Source organism: Meles meles, chromosome 16 (assembly GCF_922984935.1).
Source record: "Meles meles chromosome 16, mMelMel3.1 paternal haplotype, whole genome shotgun sequence".
Classification (NCBI taxonomy): Eukaryota; Metazoa; Chordata; class Mammalia; order Carnivora; family Mustelidae; genus Meles; species Meles meles.
In genome coordinates this window covers 68,425,809-68,445,544 of record NC_060081.1, presented here as the reverse complement: position 1 = coordinate 68,445,544, position 19,736 = coordinate 68,425,809, and the positions used below count along the sequence as shown (strand labels likewise).

General features: G+C 52.6%; 2 protein-coding genes across 2 annotated transcripts; one reads left to right on the top strand and one right to left on the bottom strand.

Annotated features, from left to right (window-relative positions):
• The first annotated feature begins 128 nt into the window (after positions 1–128).
• ACOT8 (acyl-CoA thioesterase 8) lies at positions 129–12,614 on the top strand. The gene is made up of 6 exons (XM_045980882.1): positions 129–321; positions 1,581–1,717; positions 7,913–8,138; positions 10,048–10,205; positions 10,748–10,942; positions 12,381–12,614. Exons 1-6 carry the CDS (start codon positions 203–205, stop codon positions 12,497–12,499), a joined length of 954 nt encoding a protein of 317 aa, XP_045836838.1. The 5' UTR covers positions 129–202; the 3' UTR covers positions 12,500–12,614.
• Positions 12,615–12,750: 136 nt separating this feature from the next.
• Positions 12,751–19,736, bottom strand: SNX21 (sorting nexin family member 21). Its single transcript, XM_045980881.1, has 3 exons — positions 17,285–19,736; positions 16,700–16,857; positions 12,751–13,655 (listed from the first exon to the last, which is right to left on the bottom strand). Exons 1-3 carry the CDS (start codon positions 17,544–17,546, stop codon positions 12,981–12,983), a joined length of 1,095 nt encoding a protein of 364 aa, XP_045836837.1. The 5' UTR covers positions 17,547–19,736; the 3' UTR covers positions 12,751–12,980.

The window sequence follows — 19,736 nt, the reverse complement described above, 5'->3', positions numbered from 1 at the left end:
TTTCTCCAATCGCCAGAGAAAGATAGCCGCCTCTCGCGAAGACTGACAGGAGCACCGGCCAATCATAACTTGGAACCCGCTTCCCCAGGGCTGGCAGGGATTTCCGGTTACTGGAGGAAGCTGCCGGAAGAAGCTCCGCGTTCAGTGCGGGTCTGTTCGCGTTGGCTCAGCGCAGTGTCCTGCCCCGCAGCAGGTGAACCCCATGTCGTCCCGGCAGGCTCCAGAGGAGGAACAGGGAGGCGGCGATCCCCCAGGGGACCTCCGCAGCGTCCTGGTTACCAGCGTGCTCAACCTCGAGCCGCTAGACGAGGATCTGTTCAGGTAGCCGGCCGCATCTGGCTCGCATCCCCCCTGTTGGGACAGAGGCTTCTGATCTCGACTGCCGCCTCCGCGTTGCCCCCTGCTGATAGCCTCTTGGACGAGGATGGGTTCTGCGCGGGATGCAGGCTCTGCCGCGTCTGGGAGAGCAGACCTGCCCTCGCTGCCCTAGCTTCGTTCTTCTGCGCGCCAGGTCTGCGCAGCCCCGCCACTAGGAGGTCCTGGCAATCTGGGCATATAAAGTGGTGGCCTAAGACAGCCGCCTCAGCAACCGCCCTTGAGGAGTCAGTGTCCCTGGGGGAGCCAGCCCAGAACGGGTGGTGACTTGTCCAAGTGCACGCAGCTGATTAGGTTTAAAACTTAAAAGCGGCTCCTTGCATATTCATTGTCCTTTTCCTCTTACATAATACCTCGTTCCCTCCACCAGTTGGAGGGATCTAGTAGCTCATTGCTCTTTCCGAGGCCAGAGCCAGTTTCCTTCCAGATACCACCTAAATGCCTTCTGTAGGTAGAGATTTAATAGTTTCGTCCTTCAAGGTTCCTACTGGCTTTTCAGAAACAAGCTTAGGTGTTAACTTCTCTTCCCCCTACTTAATGAATTTCAAATAACTTCCTGGAGGGCTACTTGGAATCCATTGTATTAAAAAACGTTAATTTAGGGCTGGGCTGGGTTCCTCGGTAGGAAGCTGGAATTTCACCTCTGGGGTCTTAGTTTCTGCATCTGTTCACTGAAGGGTCAGACTGGAAGCCTGAGGGCTCTGAGAGTTCTAGATCCAGTTCTTGGAAGAACTGGACCGTCTAGTGGCAAGCTTTAATGCAGTCTGCCCCCAGTTCTTTGGGTTCATCTTGGTCCCCTAACAGCCTTGACAGGCTTCTGCCTCATCCTTGAATACAACATTGGAGGCAACACTGGACCTGGGGACAAAAGACGCAGAGACTGCTAGGATTGGCAGTATTTTAAGTTGTGTCACCTTGCTCAAGTCACTTTCCCTCTCTCTGATTCCTGTTCTCTTTGTGTAAATAAGGGGATTGGTTCTTTATGTTTATCTGAAGCCCACAGAAGGGTTGGGCAGCCTTGAAGGCCTTGAAGTTCTATGTATGCTGTATGCAGAGTAAGGGTATTTGCCTGGGAGAAGGGTTCATGGCTTTCACCGGATTTCAGGAGGATCCCAGAGAGATCCTGCCCTATGGGCTTAATGATGGTTGCAGGATTTGGCCCCGCGTTCTACCCAAGTATTTCCTGCTTTCCCCTCACCCCACAGAGGAAGACATTACTGGGTACCCACAACCCAGCGGCTATTTGGAGGTCAGATTGTGGGCCAGGCCCTGGTGGCTGCAGCCAAGTCTGTGAGTGAAGACGTCCATGTGCACTCCCTGCACTGCTACTTTGTACGGGCAGGTAAACTATCCCCCCCTATCCCCAACCCAACTCTGATGGCCCAACAGCCACTTCTTACTGTACCTGGAGGGCTGACTGAGGAGGGGGAAGGAGAGGGAGGAAGGACAGTGGTTGGGGGGAGAGAAACTATTGGTTGATTCCATTTAGGGGAGCCTAGAGGAACAAGGCCTGGGGCCAAGAAGAGTGTTGGACCTCACACCTCTTGAGATCACTGAGTGCTTGTTGATGTGAAAGTGTTGGGGTTTAGAGCAAATGGTCCAGAAAGAATTCTTGAGATGTCTTTGGTGCAAAAAGGTGGTTTTGTTTGTTTGTTTTTAAAGTTGTGTTTTTGGGGTGGGGGGTTGTCTGGGTGGCTCAGTCAGTTAAACTGCTGCCTTCAGCTCAGGTCATGATCCTAGGATCAAGCACCGCCCTCCAGCCCCCAAAGTGGCTCCCTTCTCAGCAGGGAGTCTGCTTCTCCCTCTCCCTCTGGGGCAGGGGTGGGGCAGAGGGAGAGGAAGAGGAAGAATCTCAAGCAGACAGCGGTGTCCCTGAGATCCTGATCTGAGCAGAAATCAGGAGTTGGAGGCTTAACCAACTGAGCCACCCAGGTGCCTCCAGAAAGGTGGTTTATGAGAGCATGGGGCAAGACCCATGGGCAGAAAGAGCTGGGTTGTGATGAGTGACTGATTATATACTTTTGGGTTTGGAGGGGGTTAGGGACAGCACAAGCCTCCAAGGTATTTTGGAAACAAGGTTTCCAGGAACTTGAGGGGGGCTAGCTGTTGTTAGGAAAAGGTCGTTTATTACTGGCGAATAAAACCTTAGTCATGAGACTCTTCAGATGTTGATCCGTGGGCCAAATGCTTGGAGGATGATTGCCAACATGCATCTTGATGTGTAGAGATAAAGGAAGTTTCCAGAGGAATTTCTATGTTTAAAGAAGACTTACAGGGGTGGGGGTCTGGAGAATGTTTAAGCTAAGATCGCCTTTTCTCCTTAGCAAAGTATTAACATTGAGGCAGCTGAGTTCCGAGAGGAATGTCAGTCTGCCTGTTTCAAGGACTTGTCAGTGCAGTTGTTTGTATAAGGAAATTTAATTTCTTCTTTTGCCTTTGTTTCCCACATCACCTGTTACCTGGCACTACATGACATAAGACCTTGTTGCTTAACTGCTCCCTGCAGGTTTTTGTTCATTCTCTCCACAACCTTCTGGTGCCAAGCCCTGTGCTGGATCCTCGGAGAGGTGCTGTCACCTCTGCTAGGAGTTCCACAGTCGGCAGCTTGGCTTGGAGAAGAGAGCACCAGCCTGCAAATCAAGAGACCTTGGGTCTGTTTTCAGCTTTGCCACTAACTTGCCAAGCAGTCTTTTTTTTTTCTTAAAGATTTTATTTATTTATTTGACAGACAGAGATCACAATTAGGCAGAGAGAGAGGAGGGGGAAGCAGGCGCCCCGCCGAGCAGAGAGACCGATGCGCGGGCTCCATCCCAGGACACTGAGATCATGACCTGAGCTGAAGGCAGAGGCTTTATTTAACCCACTGGGCCACCCAGGCGCCCCTCGCCAAACGGTCTTGAATGAGGTTATCATCCACATTCCCACCAGGCTTGGTTCATCCCACCTGAAAAATGGAGAAGGGGAGGATTCTAGAATGTTGCTGGTTTCCCATGAATGAGAACTGATATCATTCTCTTTGAATGAGGAATTTATGGGAATAAGTAAAATTTGCATGATACGGCATAGCTATGTCTGGTTTCTTGTTACCTTGGTCCTTACAAGTCTACAGGAGGGGTGGAGATTCCTGCCACCATTCCAGAAGGAAATGGGGACCAGAAGAGGTTAGGAAACCAGCTCCCTCAGTGCTCAAGGAGGCAGCACTGGGATTTAAACCTGAGTGTGCGTCTCCGAGCTCCATACTCTGTCCTCCTCCTTTGCTTTTCTCTTTTACGCTTGGGACATAATTCCAAACCATGGGAGAGCTACCAGGTTTGAGGGGAAGGATCCTTTTCCTTAGAAAGTCTCCATCCAGGGCAGCGTGAAATGCAGCATGCCCACGCTACTATTTCAAAATAATCATTAATCATTTGTGTCCCTACCTCCCTTTTTTTTTTTTTTAATAAACACATAATTTGTTATGCCCCAATAATGGGTCCGTAATTAAAGGAGCGAGACTGATATAAAGTGAAAGTCAAGCAAAGTTTATTTTGCGCCAAGCATCAAGAATCAAACTGACTGGCCAGGGCCGTGCCTCTTACAGAGAGGGGCGACCTTTCTCTGTTTCCCAGACTAGCTTTTAAGGGCAAAGGCCATGCGGCTGGGGGCTGGGCCTGGCCACACACAGGTGGCCAATGAAACCGCACACACGGAGAAAGCTGCACAGTCATGCTAGGTGACCAACTGAATTACAATTCACCCTAGTAGACATTTGAACCGGCCTATCACCTTGGTCAGAACTGGCGCCCAAAAGGTGCCCAAAGGGCGGGGCCCATACTCCTTGGTAACTAGGGAGACAGTATGCATCCCCCCCACTGATCGGATGTCTCCATCTGGCCCGACCCACCCCTGTATTTGAGCTTTGTTACCTGGAGCTGGTTTCCGGGACTTGTTTCCAAGTTCCCTGGGGGAAAAGGAGCAGGGACAGTTTAAGGGTTAAACAACGTTATTGTTTTAACCTTGATGGAAGCCTCTAGCTAAATAGGTCCTTAGGGTATTATTAGCCCCAGGGGTACAGGTCTGTGAATCGCCAGGTTTACACACTTCACAACACTCACCTTAGCACATACCCTCCCCAATGTCCATAACCCAACCACCCTCTCCCTAACCCCCTCCCCCCCCACCTGCTTCTTAAAGGCTGCAGCTTTTCAATATATATTGAGTAATTGGCAGCTCTTACAAGACTATTAAAATAGAAGTCAGGGGACAGGAGACTAGTAGTAACAGGATTTGGGAGAAATGTTTGTGTTAAAAAAAAACTAGGCTAAGGCATATTGTTACAGTTTTATAAAGTTTGTCCTGAGCTTCTTGGCAGCAAGGCAAAAAGGGAAGCTCTCTTCCAAGTGTGAGATATGACCTCCCAGGGGGTCCAGTGATGATATTTCCATATTTTTAAATAAAAGAGACTGGGATGGGTGTGATTTTCCTTGGCTATTTATCATATCAATTTTTCTAAAAATCCAGGATAGAATGATAGTTTTTGGGTTTTTTTTTTCTTTTCAGGTTTTGCTGTGCAGATAAAGAAGAATGTAGTACAGGGGTCATCTGACTTGAGACAGGTGTATAGGTGTAGAGCTTGGCAAATCAAGAGTATAGAGTCATCAAACATTATTTTGCAAAGGGCCAGATAAAAAGTAGTTTGTGTTTTGGAGCACTTGGCTGGCTGTCAGTGGAGCAGGTGACTCTTGATCTCAGGGTCATGAGTTCAAGCCCCATGTTGGGCCCCGGAGCCTCCTTGAAAAAAACTATTTTAGGTTTTGAGGGCAAAAGCAACAGACAATATGTAAAAAAAAGGGGGGGGGGCTTGTGTGTAGTTAAAAAATGTTATTAATGGTATCAGTTTCCTCATCTGTTCAATGGGGAAAAAACCTTTCCATAGCTGTTGTGAGACCCACTTGAGAAAGCCTGACTTAGTGTCTTTTTTTTTTTTTTTTCAAGATTTTAATTAATTATTTGACAGGGAGACACAGCAAGAGAGGGAACACAAGCAGGGGAAGTGGGAGAGGGAGAAGCCGGCTTCCTGCAGAGCAGGAAGCCTGATGCAGGGCTTGATCCCAGGACCCTGGGATCATGACCTGAGCCACCCAGGCGCCCCCCACCCCCACTTTTTTTTTTTTTTTAAAGATTTATTTATTTTAGAGAGCCTGCTGGGTGGGAGGAGGGGCAAAGGGAGAGAATTCTCAAGAAGGCCCCCTACTGAGGGTCAAGCCTGATTTTTGGAGTGAGGGGTGGGGGGGGGCTCGATGTCAGGACCCTGAGATCATTATCTGAGCTGAAACGCAATCAGAGCTTTAACCAACTGAGCCATCCAGGTATCCTGACCTGCCTTAGTTTTAATGCCATCTGGCACCCAGCAGTCACTCCACAACTGTTTGCTCCCTTCCTTCAATATATTCCAGGGCCTACCTGTTCCAATAAAAATGTTCAATAACAGGTCTGGAACTCATTCACACTGAAAGGTCTCTCACTAGTAACTGGAAGTACTATGTTTTAGCTACAGCCAAGTATTGGATTAGAGCTTTTTTTCTTTTCCTTTTTTTTCTTAAGATTTAATTTGAGAGAGAGAGTGAGCACGAGCAAGGGGAGAAGCAGAGGGAGAGGGAGAGAGAGAGGCTCTCTCCCTGCTGAGCAGCAAACTCAACATGGGGCTCAATCCCAGGACTCTGGGATCATGACCTGAGCCGAAGGCAGATGCTTAAGTGATTGAGCCTCCCAGATGCCCCATTTTTATTTCCTTTTTAAAGTTTGTTGGTAGGGAAAGGAGGGTTCCTTGCCAGCCCCTGAAATCAGATTACGCATGTAACTGTTTGCAGGATGTGGACTCTTGGGAATCCCTTCCTAAAGGCCTGAAGACCTTGAGGGCCCCCCATTCTGATAAATTCCCCTTTGGCAATGCCGGCCAGTAGATTGCTGAGCAAACCAGCCAGCTTTGGATGGTGATACTTTTTGCTGTTGAATGAGCCTCTGGTGCCTGGTTGGCTCCCCGTTTGGATGATGATGGAGGAAGCACACTGGTTGAGACCTGCTTCCTTCATCTGAATATTGAAAATTATCCCTAAGATATCTCACTGCCAAGGTATCAGAGTTCTCCAGCATCAGCCTGAATCAGACACGGAAGGACTTCAGGGACACCAAGGAAACTCCTCCTAGAAAAACTCCTGACTGGTTTTTTGAGGGCTAGCTAATAGGGCTGAACTCAGGGCCAGTGACTTCCATACTACCCTGGGGATGCAGACACCCAAAAGAGAAGGGCCAAGTGACTGTTGTTTGCATCTAGAATGAAGTGACTGACTGGCAGCAGGCTTTTCCTAAGAAAATGAATAGTCAAACAGATAATGGCCAGACCATATATAAAAATAGAACTCTGGGCTGCCCAGGTGGCTCAGTCAGTGGTGTGTCTGACTCGGTTTTGGCTCAGGTCATGATCTCCTGGCTCGTGAGATCAAGCCCCGAGTTGGGCTCTGCACTCTGCAGGGAGTCTGCTTGAAGACACTCGCCCTCTGCCCCTCCCCCCCCATAAATACATCTTAAAAAAAACCAGAATTCTGATACATAGTTGGCAGCAGGCATCGCAGGGAGCCAATCTACTGTCTGCACATCAGACTTACTGGAAATCAGGCTGCCAACTCTGGCAACCAGTCCAGGCAGCCAAACCATGATCCCTGTTAACAGTCAGCCCCAAACACCAAAGACTGGACTAACAGCTGATAGCTTCCCTAAGTTTTGTCCCCACTTCCAACTCGGGGCCAACCAGAGAAAGCCAGATGCGCACACCTACCCAATTACAGAGACTGCCTGCTTCTAGTTCGCTTCCCCGCAGACTCCCCATGCCAGCAGCCTCCTGTGGCATGCCACAGAGTCAGTCTGTTTTCACTGTAATGCTTTCCTGCTCCTCTGCCTGCCTTTCAGTTTCTGCCAAACATAAATGACGGTGACTGACTCCCTTGCTATACTAAACTCCGAATAAATAGCTTTTGCTTGTTCTAAAGCGAACAGACTAAAAGGTGCAAGCCGGAGTTGCTGACCTCTAGAAGATTAGTCCTCGACTCATGACAAGGTCCCAGGCAATAGGTGAAACCAGACAAAGCTGGGATTATTTTCTTTCACAAACACATGGAGCACTTGACTGTGGCTGGATGTTATTCTGAACACTTTACGACTCTAATTGAATTCTCCTTAAGATCCTGGGAGGTATGATCCCTATTTTACAGATGGGCAAACTGCTCAGAGATTTTCCCAAGGCCACACGGCTAGTGGCTAGTGAGTGGCTGGGCCAGGATGTGAATGCAGGGAATGTCCCCCTGCTCCGGGCCGTGGAAGAAGAGCGCTCTGCTATCCTCGCTGCATCCCTCATCCCCGGGCCATAGCAGGCCTCAGTCAGGGGCCACCGGGCAGAAAAGGAATAGAGAAGGAGTTGCAGAGGTGCCTGTCCAGCCGTGGTGATGATGACCGCCCATACGGGGCTCTCTCGGACTCACCATGTCACTTGTGCCCGCTGCAGGGGACCCGAAGGTGCCGGTGCTGTACCAAGTGGAGCGGACGCGGACGGGGACGAGCTTCTCGGTGCGCTCCGTGAAGGCCGTGCAGCACGGCAGGCCCATTTTCATCTGCCAGGCCTCCTTCCAGCAGGCCCAGCCCAGCCCCGTGCGGCACCAGTTCTCCATGCCCAGCGTGCCCCCGCCCGAAGAGCTGCTGGACCACGAGGCCCTCATCGACCAGTATTTAAGGTGAGAGAGCTGGAGGCTCCGGGACACCTGCAGTTGTCACCTGGGAGTGGGTCATGGAATCCTTTAGTGGGTCTTGACCGGCATTTAACAAAATACAGATATTGGAGTGTATCGTGTGTAGTCAGGGTCCGCCCTCTTTTCTGAAACTTGAGCTTCCGTTGTGTGCGTCTGTGGTGTGCGTGTGTCTGTGCGCATGGGCGAGCATGTTGGGTCGCGATGTAAGTGCAGAGCTTCTGATTCGGCCGGGTCAGGTACTGTTACAGCTTTCCTGGTTGTTAAAATTCAGACACACTTCTGTGATCACTTGGAACATAACCTCTCCAAACCCTGAGTGGTCCCTCTGCTGCTCTGGGATCACTCATGATCCGGCAGCCTAGCAGGTAATGCCTGGCGTGTGATGGTCCCTGCTGCCTTTGCCTTAGTGTGTGTTCAATATTTGAATATCACCTGGTGAAATACCGTTCTCTCTTGGATCACAGCTAATAAAGTTGGGAACATGGTGGGGCAGGGGAGAGAGCTCTGGGTCCCGACACAGGACGGGCACATGAACTCTGGCTGGGTCTGTGCCTCTGTTAGTGTTCCCCTGCTGTATGACTTTGCCTGGCTCTCCAGCCTGCCTCTCAGAGTCCTGCTTTACCTAAAAATCGGGAATGGTCATATCTGTCCTGCCTACTTCACAGCTGCATCCCAAGGAGACCTCCCCTGGCCCCTGCTGCCTCCTGGGGAGGCGGCGGAGCACTGATGGGATAGGATGGGTGTGATGTTTTGGTAAAGGCCCAGATTCAAATGTAGACCCTTTGCTAGCTGTGTGAGTTTGGGCAAGTTGCTTTCCCACTCTGAGGCTCTGCTCGCAGGTACCAAGGTGCTAATCGTGATTCCTATCTCACAAAGCTGCTATGAGGATGAAGTGAGGTAAGAGATCATAAGTAACGCCGTGAAAGCTCAGTGAATTGTAGTTGTAGCGCTGCCCACAGAGGGGAGTGCGCACAGCGCCTGGTCGCTGTCAGCGCTCCCAAATGTTCACTGAAATGAAAGGAGGACATTGTTCTTAGAGGTCCCTGAATCTGGAGCTATGCTGTCCAGCTAGGAAGTCACTAGCCACACGGGGCTGTATTAACGTAATATTAAATAGAATGAACAATTCTGTTGTTGCACTACCACACCCCAAGCACTCAGTAGCCACATGTGGCTAGCAGCTTCCTAGCAGGAAGTGTAGGTACAGAATGTCCCACCATCACATAAGGTCTGTGGGACCGTGCCCTAGAAGGGGCTGCTGAAAATGGAAACCCTGGTGAAGAGCTCTCAGGGCGGTTGTTACCAGGCTAGAGGGACTTCCCTGGAGATGGGCGCCACCCCCCCACCCCCCACACACACTGGGAACGTGGTCTTCCCAATTGCTTAGGGTTCGGTTGGTCGGTCCGAGTTGCTCAGCCTGCTTCCTGAAAGGGGAGAATAGCGAAGTGGGTCAAAGCCTGAACCATGGAGCCAGACTGCCTGGGTCCACATGCTGCCTTCTCCACTGTCTAAGCAAGCTCCTGGAACTCCCGGTGCTTATTTCAGGTCAGTTCTCCCATGGGGGTGATGACAGCACTTTGTCACAGGGTTGTCGTGACGAGGCCATGTGTGCTTAGAAGCGTGCCCGTGGTAGGGTCCGCCTTGCCACTCTGAAGTGGTAGAGGAGGTAGGTGGCCGTCACCAGCTCCATTTGTGGGAAGAGAGGCTCAGCGAGGTAACTCAGCTGGCACAGGGCCACAGGGCGCCGAAGTGGCAGAGAAAGGAGTCAGATACTGTGTTCTTCTGCCTGTCAGACGGGAGGGGAGCTGTGGGGGAAAGTCAGGAGTCCCTGTGGAGGAATGAGGGGGTCACAGAGGCAGCTCAGAGAGGCTCTCCCTTTCCCCTTTACTTTCAGGGATCCCACGCTCCAAGAGAAGTACCGAGTGGGACTGAACCGAATTGCTGCCAAGGAGGTCCCCATTGAGATCAAGCCGGTAAAGCCACCTACCCTGAACCAGCTGCAGAGCATGGAGCCCAAACAGATGTTCTGGGTGCGAGCCCGGGGCCATATTGGTAAGAGGACCCCCAAGGACTGGGGCTAGGCGTGCCCTTTGTGGCACGGGGCGTGTTACTTCCCTTCTCTGGGCCTGTTTCCTTGTCGGTGTGATGGGGAAGTAGCTTCTCACCAGGACCCTCTCTGCTGCCTGCATGGGGATAAAGGGGATGGTGACTATAATAATCCTCGCTGAGACCCTTTCTGGGGAAGACCAGGCACCTTGCTGAGGTTCTCCTCTAGGACCCCTGCTAACCATATGGCCTCTGCGCAGGCTGGAAGAAGACACCCCCTTAGAGGGCTCATTGTAGGAGACTTAGGGAGCGAAGACTGGATTTCAGTCCTCACTTAGCGCTGCCCTCTGCCCATCCCTACCTCCTTTGTCAGCTCACACACACACACACACACACACACACACACACACACACCCTCAAGCCAGGCGCCCTCGTGCAGCAAACACTTCACACATCTGTGCATGGCAGCCCCTCTCTGCCTGCCTCCCTGCAGGTCCTGAGCTGTAAAGCCCAGGAGCCTGGGGCTGACCGGCCCGCACGCGTTGCAGGGGAGGGCGACATGAAGATGCACTGCTGTGTGGCCGCCTACATCTCGGACTATGCCTTCCTGGGCACGGCCATGCTGCCCCACCAGTGGCGGCACAAGGTGCACCTCATGGTCTCTTTGGACCACTCCATGTGGTTCCACACCCCCTTCCGAGCAGACCACTGGATGCTCTATGAGTGCGAGAGCCCCTGGGCTGGTGAGTACCGGGCCACGGGGGACAAGGGAGCTGAGGGGAGGGAGGCGCGGGGAGGGCGGGGTGGGCAGGAAGCCTGCTTTCTCAGGCGATCCTGTAGGGCACCGCCCGTCGCTTCCTCTCCCGGCCCCCTAGTTTCTGGCATCGTTGTCTTCAAAATGACAGCATGAGGCTTGAGAGGGGACACCTGCTAAGCTTAATTTCTGTAGCCTGCAAGGAGTATCAGAGACCCAGTTCTAGGCCCAGAAGCACTGCAGATTCTCTGTGTGATCCTGGAACAGTCCCAGCTCCTCTCTGAGCCTCAGTTTCCCCATGTAAACAAATAGGGTCACATAGAGCAGTGGTATCTGAACGTGGTGGCATGTTAGCCAGCCAGTTGGGGGAGCCTTTCCAGAACAGATACTCAGGTTCCACCCCCAAGATTCTGACTCAGCAGGTCTTGGATGAAATCCAGGAAACTAATTTTTAAGCAGCTCCCTTGAGCAATAGTGCGGATTAACCAATCTGACTGGGGGTCAGGGCCCTCCATAGTCTCTAAGGGCTCTGCTACTTGGGACACTCATGGTGTGCAGAGAAGCCCAGACTCGTTCATCAGTGTCTAGTCTCAGAGCCCTGGGCTCCTTTCCAGGCAAGTATCCTTCAGATGAAGAAAAGCCTTGCTCTGTAAAACAGGGACAGAACTGAAGGGAATCTCTCTTCAGGGAGGGGGACTCTCCAGCACCAAGAGTGTTCTAATACAAGATCGGCAACCTTGTGGTTAGAACACCTGGCTTCGGGTTTGGCCGGCTTCTTAAGGCCAAGGGCCTGAGGCTCCCTGGACTTCAGTGTTTTCATCTGGAAAATAGGCCTGCTTTACTTGGCCACTATGAGAACTAAATGAGCTCTACTCTGTGTAAGGGAGACCAGCAGCTCCCTCTGGAACCTTCTGCTCAGGCTCACAGCTAGCAAGGGAATGTTCAGGCTGGGAGGATGGCCAGATGTGATGGCCCCAGGTCCTCCCCACACACCTTTTTTCCTGATAGGGGTGAGGATGGGTTTTTGTTTGCTTTGTGAATTACCACCCTTGGAACACCCAGTTCGATTCATTAGAAAGGGAACTGCTGGGTTTCCTACCCTAAGTGGCCAGAGTGGGGACGGATCTACTTAGCCAAGCTATTGATCTGAGACTGTCCTCAGAATTCTCCCCCCTGTGAGCTTTTTGAGGAAGCCAGTGGATATGTGAAAGTGCTTTCAAACTGTCAGGTGGGGTTCCCTTAGGAGTTACCCCAGGGACCATTCCTAATAGGCTCATAAAGGGGCACTCAGAGACTGGGAGAGGCCACAACACTCAATGTGCCCTTGGACGGGGCAGGCAGAGCAGCTGCACACTTTCCAAGAAGCATTGTCTGGCCAGGCTCTGAAGGAGAGAGAAGGCCGTTCTCACCCTTCCCCTCACCCACAGGTGGCTCCCGGGGGCTGGTCCAAGGGCGGCTATGGCGTCGGGACGGTGTCCTTGCTGTGTCCTGTGCCCAGGAGGGCGTGATCCGAGTGAAGCCCTGGGACTCAGAGAGCAAGCTGTAGCCAGAGGGACCAGCTTGGCCTGGGGCTTCAAGGGTCACCCTTCTCCTCCCAACACCTTACAGTCAAGGGCTGGACCTTCTATCCCAAACCCAATAAAGAGACTAATACCGCTGGAGCTGCTGGCCTTTAATTCCCCTGGGCCAGACGCAGCCCTACTCCAGGACTCCCCAGGAAGAGTCCCTAGCCTTCGGGCCAAGGAAGAGGTAACATTGACCTACCCTGGGGCATAGTCCCCAGACTTGAGCTGGAGAGGCTGCATCACACTTCCTCCCTACGCCACCCCAGGGCAAAGCTGAAGCTTGTCCTAAGCCCAGCTCGACAGAAGGAACATGTTTCCTTGGTTTGCTACAAATTCTTTGTAGGGCTTCGAGGGGTTCCCAGCACCCCCTACAACTTCCCAACTGCTATTCATGCCCTCCTTGCCTACCCCCCCATCCCTGGGCAGTGCCTCTCCCCACAGTGGCCTTAAGTCTAGGCAAAGTCAGTCCAGTTCCTCCTTGATAAGCAATTCTTTGAGACTGGGGGGTGGCGTGGGGGTCAGGCCTGCCTCCTGCAGGGCCTGGAGCCGGGCCTCCGTTTGGCGTTTGTCCAGGCCCAGGCGCCAGGAGAGCCGGACGTGGGCTTCCAGAAAGGGTGCCAACAGAGGGTGGGGGTTCTTGTCCCCCAGCAGTTGCAAAGCCCTCTCACAGCACGCCCGGGCCTCCCCAGGGTTCTCCAGCTCCTGGTGGCACACAGCCAGCCCAGCCAGGGTCAGCAGTGGGCGGTCTGGGCCCAAGGGGGTGCCTAGCTGGGTCTGCAGCTGCCAGGCATTGGCCCAGAGCGCCAGAGCCTCATGATAGAGGCCAGTGCAGGTGAGGCTCTGTGCCCGCCGCAGCTCGGGCAGCACGAAGAAGTCCTGCAGGTCCGGGGCACGGCGCAGCTCAGGCACTGCCTGGAGGTGGCTCAGAAACTGCTCGAAGGCCCGGCTCCGGCGGGCGATGGTCTCTGCGGTAAAATTCCGGCGCAGGCGCTTCCGGGGGAATGAGATGGCAGCCATGGGGCCCCGGAACTGTCGCTGCAGGTTTCGATGCAGCCGCTCAAAGTCCGAGTAGCGGCGAGAGATCTGGGCTGGCTGGCGATCAGGTGGCCCTGGACCCATCACGGCGAGGGTGTAGAGCTGCAGGGAGGGTGGGGTCAGCGCAGGTGGGAGTTGTCCGCGCGCCCCTTCCCTCCCCATACCCACACCTCAAGCTGCATTCCCCCACTTCTTCCCTTGGCCCCTGAGACTGGGCCCAGGAGGGTGGGAGCTGCTGGGGCGGCAGCCGGGGAGCCCAGCCCCATCTTACCTGAGGCTCGTCTGAAATGACCCAGGCCCAAGGCAGCACGGGGAGAGAAAGACAGAGATGAGCTTCAGTGCTAGACCTGCTACCCCTTTTGCTCCTCCAGGGAGCACTCCCTTCCCACAGGGCATTTAGTTCTTCGTACAGCCCCTCTGGTAAACCAGCTGGGAGCTGAAGCCCAGGCCGATCCCTTGGGCCACTGAACCAACCTTCAAGACCAGCTTGGACTTTGTTCTGCTCTGGACACAGAGCCCCCACATCCTTAGCCAGGTTATTCCAAAGCAGACCTGGAGGACAGGTCTTCAGATAAACCAAGTAGCGATCATTGTGAAGAGGGCATTGGGGCACACCCCCCAGTCAGCTACTCCCTTGCACTGTGTCGTCAAGCAAGGCAGTCCCCCCTTGGGTCTTGCTTTCCTCTGTAGTGAGCGAAGCGGTGACCTAGGTCAGTGTCCCCTCACGTGTGGGATGCGGATAAGTAAATGTTGGGCCAGAGATTCTAGGGGGTTGGTACTGGAGTAAATAACACTGACGTGGAGACAGGAGGTGACCCCCCCCTCCCCTTGCCGCCTACTCCTTGAATCCTGACTACAGGTTGAGAAGCTCTCAGCTTGGTTTTTGAAACGCCCTTCTCCAACACTTCTCATCTCCCCTTTCAGAAAAGACCCAGAAAGCAACTCTAAGGTCTGGGCCTTCAGGCAACAGGATTCGTGCAGGGTTTTAATGACACGGTTTCATTTTCACTGCTTTTATTGTATTTAATTAATTAATTTTTATGGTTGTCTTTATGGCAAACAAGGCTTTCCACATACAGTAGTGCTTTGAAGTCTTTTGAACTTATTTATGGAAAAAAATACGTTTACTTAAAAATGTTAAGCAAGGAATGGTACAGTAGCATTTAGCTAGGACGAGAATCGTGAAGGTGGTCCTGGAATGAGTGATGTTTGAGAAACGCTGATCAAGATGACCGTGAAGCTGCCCTGGGGCCTGAGCATCCGCGTACAGATTAATCTGTAATCATGCTGACCCACCAGGCTTAAAAAGGGGGATTTGTTAAGCATGAGATGTTGAAGGCACACTAACACCAAACCCGGGCTTGTCTCTCGAATTTGTTCTGTGAAATTGCTAATATTCTAGCCACCTCTGGTCTATTTTATACTTCTCTTCAAGATCCAGTGGACATTAATATAAGGATTAAAAGATTTTACCTTAAAGAAGTTTATTTTATTCTCGCTCAGTTCCGCATTCCCAAAACACACTGGCTGCAAAAGCTTTTTTTTTTAAATTTTTTGAAGGAACAGTTATCAACATTCCAGGAAACCAGTTTCCTTCAAAATACACTTCAGGAAGCATTGTCTAAAATGACCCCTTATATTCATGTAGCTTTTACTTTAAATTTTTGGCAAAAAGGAAATATTTTATATCCATTATTTCATCTGACCTTTGTAATGTCCTGCCAAGACGGGTAAGAACAACAGTAGCTCACCGGCCCCTGCCACGATGTGCTGTGCTGGGCATTTTACTATGGAGCGTGGCAAGGAGGGAGCCCCTGACTCTGACAGCCGAGGAAGCAGGCTACAAGAGAGGCAACGGGCTCCAAGACTTCCCCTAAGTCACATAGCTGGTAAATAGTCCAGCTGGGATTCAAACCCAGGCCCGCCTAATTCCTGAGCCTGGGCTTTCAACCCCACCCCAGGAACAGAGGAGAGGACTTGCCTCTCCAGACATGGGCCAGAGCATATCTGGCCATACTGCTCTATCTTGTCATTCTCTTAGAATCATCCAGTACTTCCCCGCTGCCTGGCTGTTCCTGAGGGTCCTTTCCCAGTGCATGAGGCCTGGCTGGGACTTTTGCCACTTAAGACTAGATCATCAGAGTTGATCCCTGCTCAAATTGGAGCAGTCACCCCATAGGCGTTGCCTTTGTTTACTCACAGCAGAAAGGAATGAAGAGGCCCAGATGTGGGACAGGGCTCCAGGCCCCTTGCCTGCTGAGTCAGAAATGGAGGAGGGTGGTGAAGATGAGGGAGGTCTGAGTTGCCAGGACTGGCCAGGTCAGGCTGGGTTTCAGGACCTGGCCGACCTCATTCTCCCATGTCAGTTTCTCCTTTCCACAGGCAAAACCAGACTCCAGGGCCTTCCCCCTGCTCTTCATCTCAACACCACTTACCCCCTAAATCTAACCCTCAGAACAAGATTATACCCCCTAAATCTAACCCTCAGAACAAGATTATTGTGTGCAGTGTGGGTGCCCAGGGATTGACTGACCTGGGGTATAAGGCCCTAGACGCCAGATATTTTCAAACCAAAATTAAGTCATAGTAATAGTTACCATTTTATCAAGCACTTCATAATGCCAGGCACAGTGCTAAGGGCTCTCTGTGCACTCATTTAACTTATTCAACAATCCTCTGCATTATTCCCACTCCTCAGATGAGGGATGAGGGTCAACAAAGTTACACAACTCACCCAATGTCAAACAGCTGATAATTGGGGTCCGAATCAAGGTCTGGATTCAAAACCCTTTTTTTTTTTTTTAACCACTAACCAATGCAACTTGGGTCGACAGGTCTGACCCAGATAATATTCTTTCTTGTGTATCTTGTATTTTGCTACAGTTTGCAAAACCTGGGGGAAGGGGGGCCCACACGGCAGTTCTCTTAGTCTCAAAACCAGGATAGGGAGGCAGATCCATAATCCCTCAGAAAGCTAAGTCATCTGCCCAAGGACTTGATCAAATTACATCCCCTTTCTGACCTCAGTTTCCCCATTCCTAAAATAGATTGACCATTTATCAAGTTGAGAAGTTGGGAGTCTTCCCTACTTTCTCTTAGCCAGACTTTCAGACTCACAGCCCAGGGGTTCCTGGACCTTCACTCACCACGTACTTGGAGGGTGGGTCCTTGACCACGTTGGCGCTGGTCACCTCAAAGAGCAGCCGCTGGGGCACCAGAGTGTTCCGGGACTTCTTCCAGAAATCCTGCAACTGCCTTGCCAGCGGCTGACTGCCCCGCTGCCCATCAGGTGGAGAGCTCCGATCTGCAAGGGCACACGACCAGTCACATCAGTGGGCCTGGGGCTAAGGCCACATAAACCACGTGTGACCTCACTCATACTCCCAACAGGTGAGACAGGCTTTATTTCCATTTGACATAATGGAAACTGAGGGCCAGAGAGGGACCAGGTGCCAAACACCATGCCTGGCAGACAGTGGGCTCTAAAATATTTCCACCCCCAAACATCGCTAGCACATTACTACGATTTGTATCCCAGACGCTGTACATTTAATGCCCCCAGCAACCCCGAGATGGGAATGATTTCCCTCATTTGACACAAGGGAAAACTTGGCTCAGAGAGGTGTTGTGACTCTCTCAAGGTCACACAGCCAAGAAACGGCTGGGGAACAGGGCTGGGGTGGAGGCCTAACCGAGCCCCAGGGTTCCCGCCTCTGTCTTCCACAACTCGCCTGCATCTTCTCCCGACGTCCCGTCCCCAGAGGGCAGCGGGTCGGGGCCAACCTCCCCGTCGTCCTCGTCGTCCTCCTCCTCTTCGTCCTCGGCGCTGGTGAAGCTGAGGGTGCCGCTGAGGCGGGAGGACAGGCCCTCGGCGTCGTCATCCTCCAGCTCCGAGCTCTCGGGGAACTGCTCGGCCTCCGCACCGGTCGCTGCCTCCCCCGGGTTGTCGCCGGCCAGGGCGTGCCGCAGCCGGTGCAGGAGCCGCGAAGCCATGGCACCCTGGGGGGAGCCCGACACTGGGGCCTGGGCGTGGGCGGGAGGGAGACCCGGGGCCCCCGCGCTGGGAGGAGGGGCGGGGCCCAGCCGGCGGAGGGAGGGGCGCCGCGGAGGCTCCGCCCCAGCCCGTTGGGGGTCCTACGAGGCCCGGGCGTTGCCTGGCGTCGCACGGTCCCTCCGCCGTACCCTAGGGCCGCGCTCTTCCCGGGATAGGCCGGGACCCTCCTCTCGTCTCTTTCGCCTGCTGGCGCGTCTCTCCCTCCCGCGCCCCGTGGTGTGTTCAGGGGCGCGCGATCCCGCGGGGTCCCGGGTGCAGCCCCGGCAGCTTATCGAGGACGGCCGGGCTTCGCCAGGCCCAGGCCGCTCACAGCGCCGCTCCGGCCGCTTCCTGCCGCCGCCCCGCCCCCGGCCCCGCCCGCTCCCCGGAGCCTCCCGGGAATCCCGGGCCCTCCGCTCCGGGAGGGACTTGGGAATCCTGGGTAGGCCTGGGCGAGCCCTAGCCTCCTGCGGGATCGTACCCAATCCGCAGGGGCTCGCACCCTCCGCGAATCCTCCCACCCGTCCCGAAGACCCAGTCTGTCCCGGCTGCCCCGACTCTATCCCACAGTCTCCATCCAGCATTCTAAGTTTCCAAAGTCCTGCCACAGTGGAAAGCCCATCTCGCCGGTGAAAAAATTGAGGCCAAGGAAAACCTATTATCTGAGTTGGAATCTGACGTCGAGCCTGGAGCCTAGGTTCAAGTAATAGTAGTACTAATTTTGCAGTCCTTGTAAGGACCTTGATCCAGTGCCTGGCGCCTAGCAGAGGCTGACAAATTGATCAGTTACATAGTGATTGTTGTTCCTCCAGTGCTCACAGGTTCTTTGCAACCTCACTGGAGCCTCACGCATAGGAAGTAGCTGACGAGGAAGTGAGATCCAGAAAGGCAGACTTACTTGCCCAAAGTCACACAGCTTGCCAGTGGTTTCTGAGTGTGGGACCTTGCAGCCTACCTCTCCTGAGTTCCTCATTCTGTTCTTTTCCCACACAGAAGGCCTAGCAATCTCAGCAGCTCCTCTGAGGGCTGGCTGTGTTTTATCTTTTACCCGGAGGGCAGCGGTGGATCAGGAAGAATTTATTGTCACTTCCTGTCAAAAGGCCTTGCTGTTGTCCAAATCGAGCAAATAAGATCTCTGACAATCCTTCCTACCCTTTTTGAACGGCCCAGGAGAGTGGGGGAAGTAGCTTTGAATGGGAAACACACTCCCTGCTCTGCTATGCACAAAGGTTCCACCGTGACCTACATCCTGTTCTAGGCGTTTTCTGTGGGGCCACACACAGCTCACACTCACATCTTGGGGGAGGGGGCTGTTACCAGATAATAATGGTCCATTTTCAGGATGAAGAGGCAAATTGACTTTCCCCAAATCCAGTGCTAGGAAATAGAGGAGCTGGGATCTATGCCCAAAGTCCGTGCTACTCTTCATTCAATTCGCAGTAGGGTGTGGGGGCAAAAAAGGACACACTTCATTCCTTAATTCATTCAACACTCACCCATTCACTGAACACCAAACAATATTAACTTGTGTTTTGGCCTATGTCTCTCAGGTCTGGGTACAAAGCAGGTGCTCGTAAAACCATGGGCCGTTAGAAATCTGGTCTGGTACCTGTATTTTACAGAAGGGGAAGGGACCTACCTTGGGTCTTACAAATAGGATGAAAACTAGGTTTCCTGAAGTCTTGTATTCTCCACTCTCCTTGGATTCTGTATAGTATCTCCCTACAGCTGCCCTGAGAGATGGTTATTAAATTCCTGGTTGCATACATTCAGAAACAGGAAGCTCATTCTCTCTGGAGGCTTCCCGTTCCCATGATTATTCCGACGGTTAGGAATTTCCTCCTCTTAACCAGGTGCCCCTCCATCCAGTTATTCGTATAAAGAACACGATACTTACTGAGTGCGTGCTAAGTGCTGCGTGCTGGGGAACGCAGTGATGAACAGTTAGCAGTCTTCGGTGCATGGAACTCAGAGCAGGCATGTCACGTGGCACGCTCAGTGCCGTGATTGAAGAAACTACTGGAAACTGCCTTGGACTCCCTTGGCCTTAGTAGGGAGGAGGGATCCCAAAGGAAGTGATGTTATTTTTTATTTGTATTTTTTTTTCAAGTAATCTCTATACCCAACGTGGGGCTCAAACTTAGGACCTG

Coding starts and splice junctions, on each gene's coding strand:
- ACOT8 (XM_045980882.1), top strand. CDS start 203: ATGTCGTCCCGGCAGGCTCCAGAGGAGGAACAGGGAGGCGGCGATCCC. Junction 322..1,580: donor CTAGACGAGGATCTGTTCAG/GTAGCCGGCCGC, acceptor CTCACCCCACAG/AGGAAGACATTACTGGGTAC. Junction 1,718..7,912: donor CTGCTACTTTGTACGGGCAG/GTAAACTATCCC, acceptor TGCCCGCTGCAG/GGGACCCGAAGGTGCCGGTG.
- SNX21 (XM_045980881.1), bottom strand. CDS start 17,546: ATGGCTTCGCGGCTCCTGCACCGGCTGCGGCACGCCCTGGCCGGCGAC. Junction 16,858..17,284: donor GACGTCGGGAGAAGATGCAG/GCGAGTTGTGGA, acceptor GTGCCCTTGCAG/ATCGGAGCTCTCCACCTGAT. Junction 13,656..16,699: donor ACCCACCCTCCAAGTACGTG/GTGAGTGAAGGT, acceptor CCCTCCCTGCAG/CTCTACACCCTCGCCGTGAT.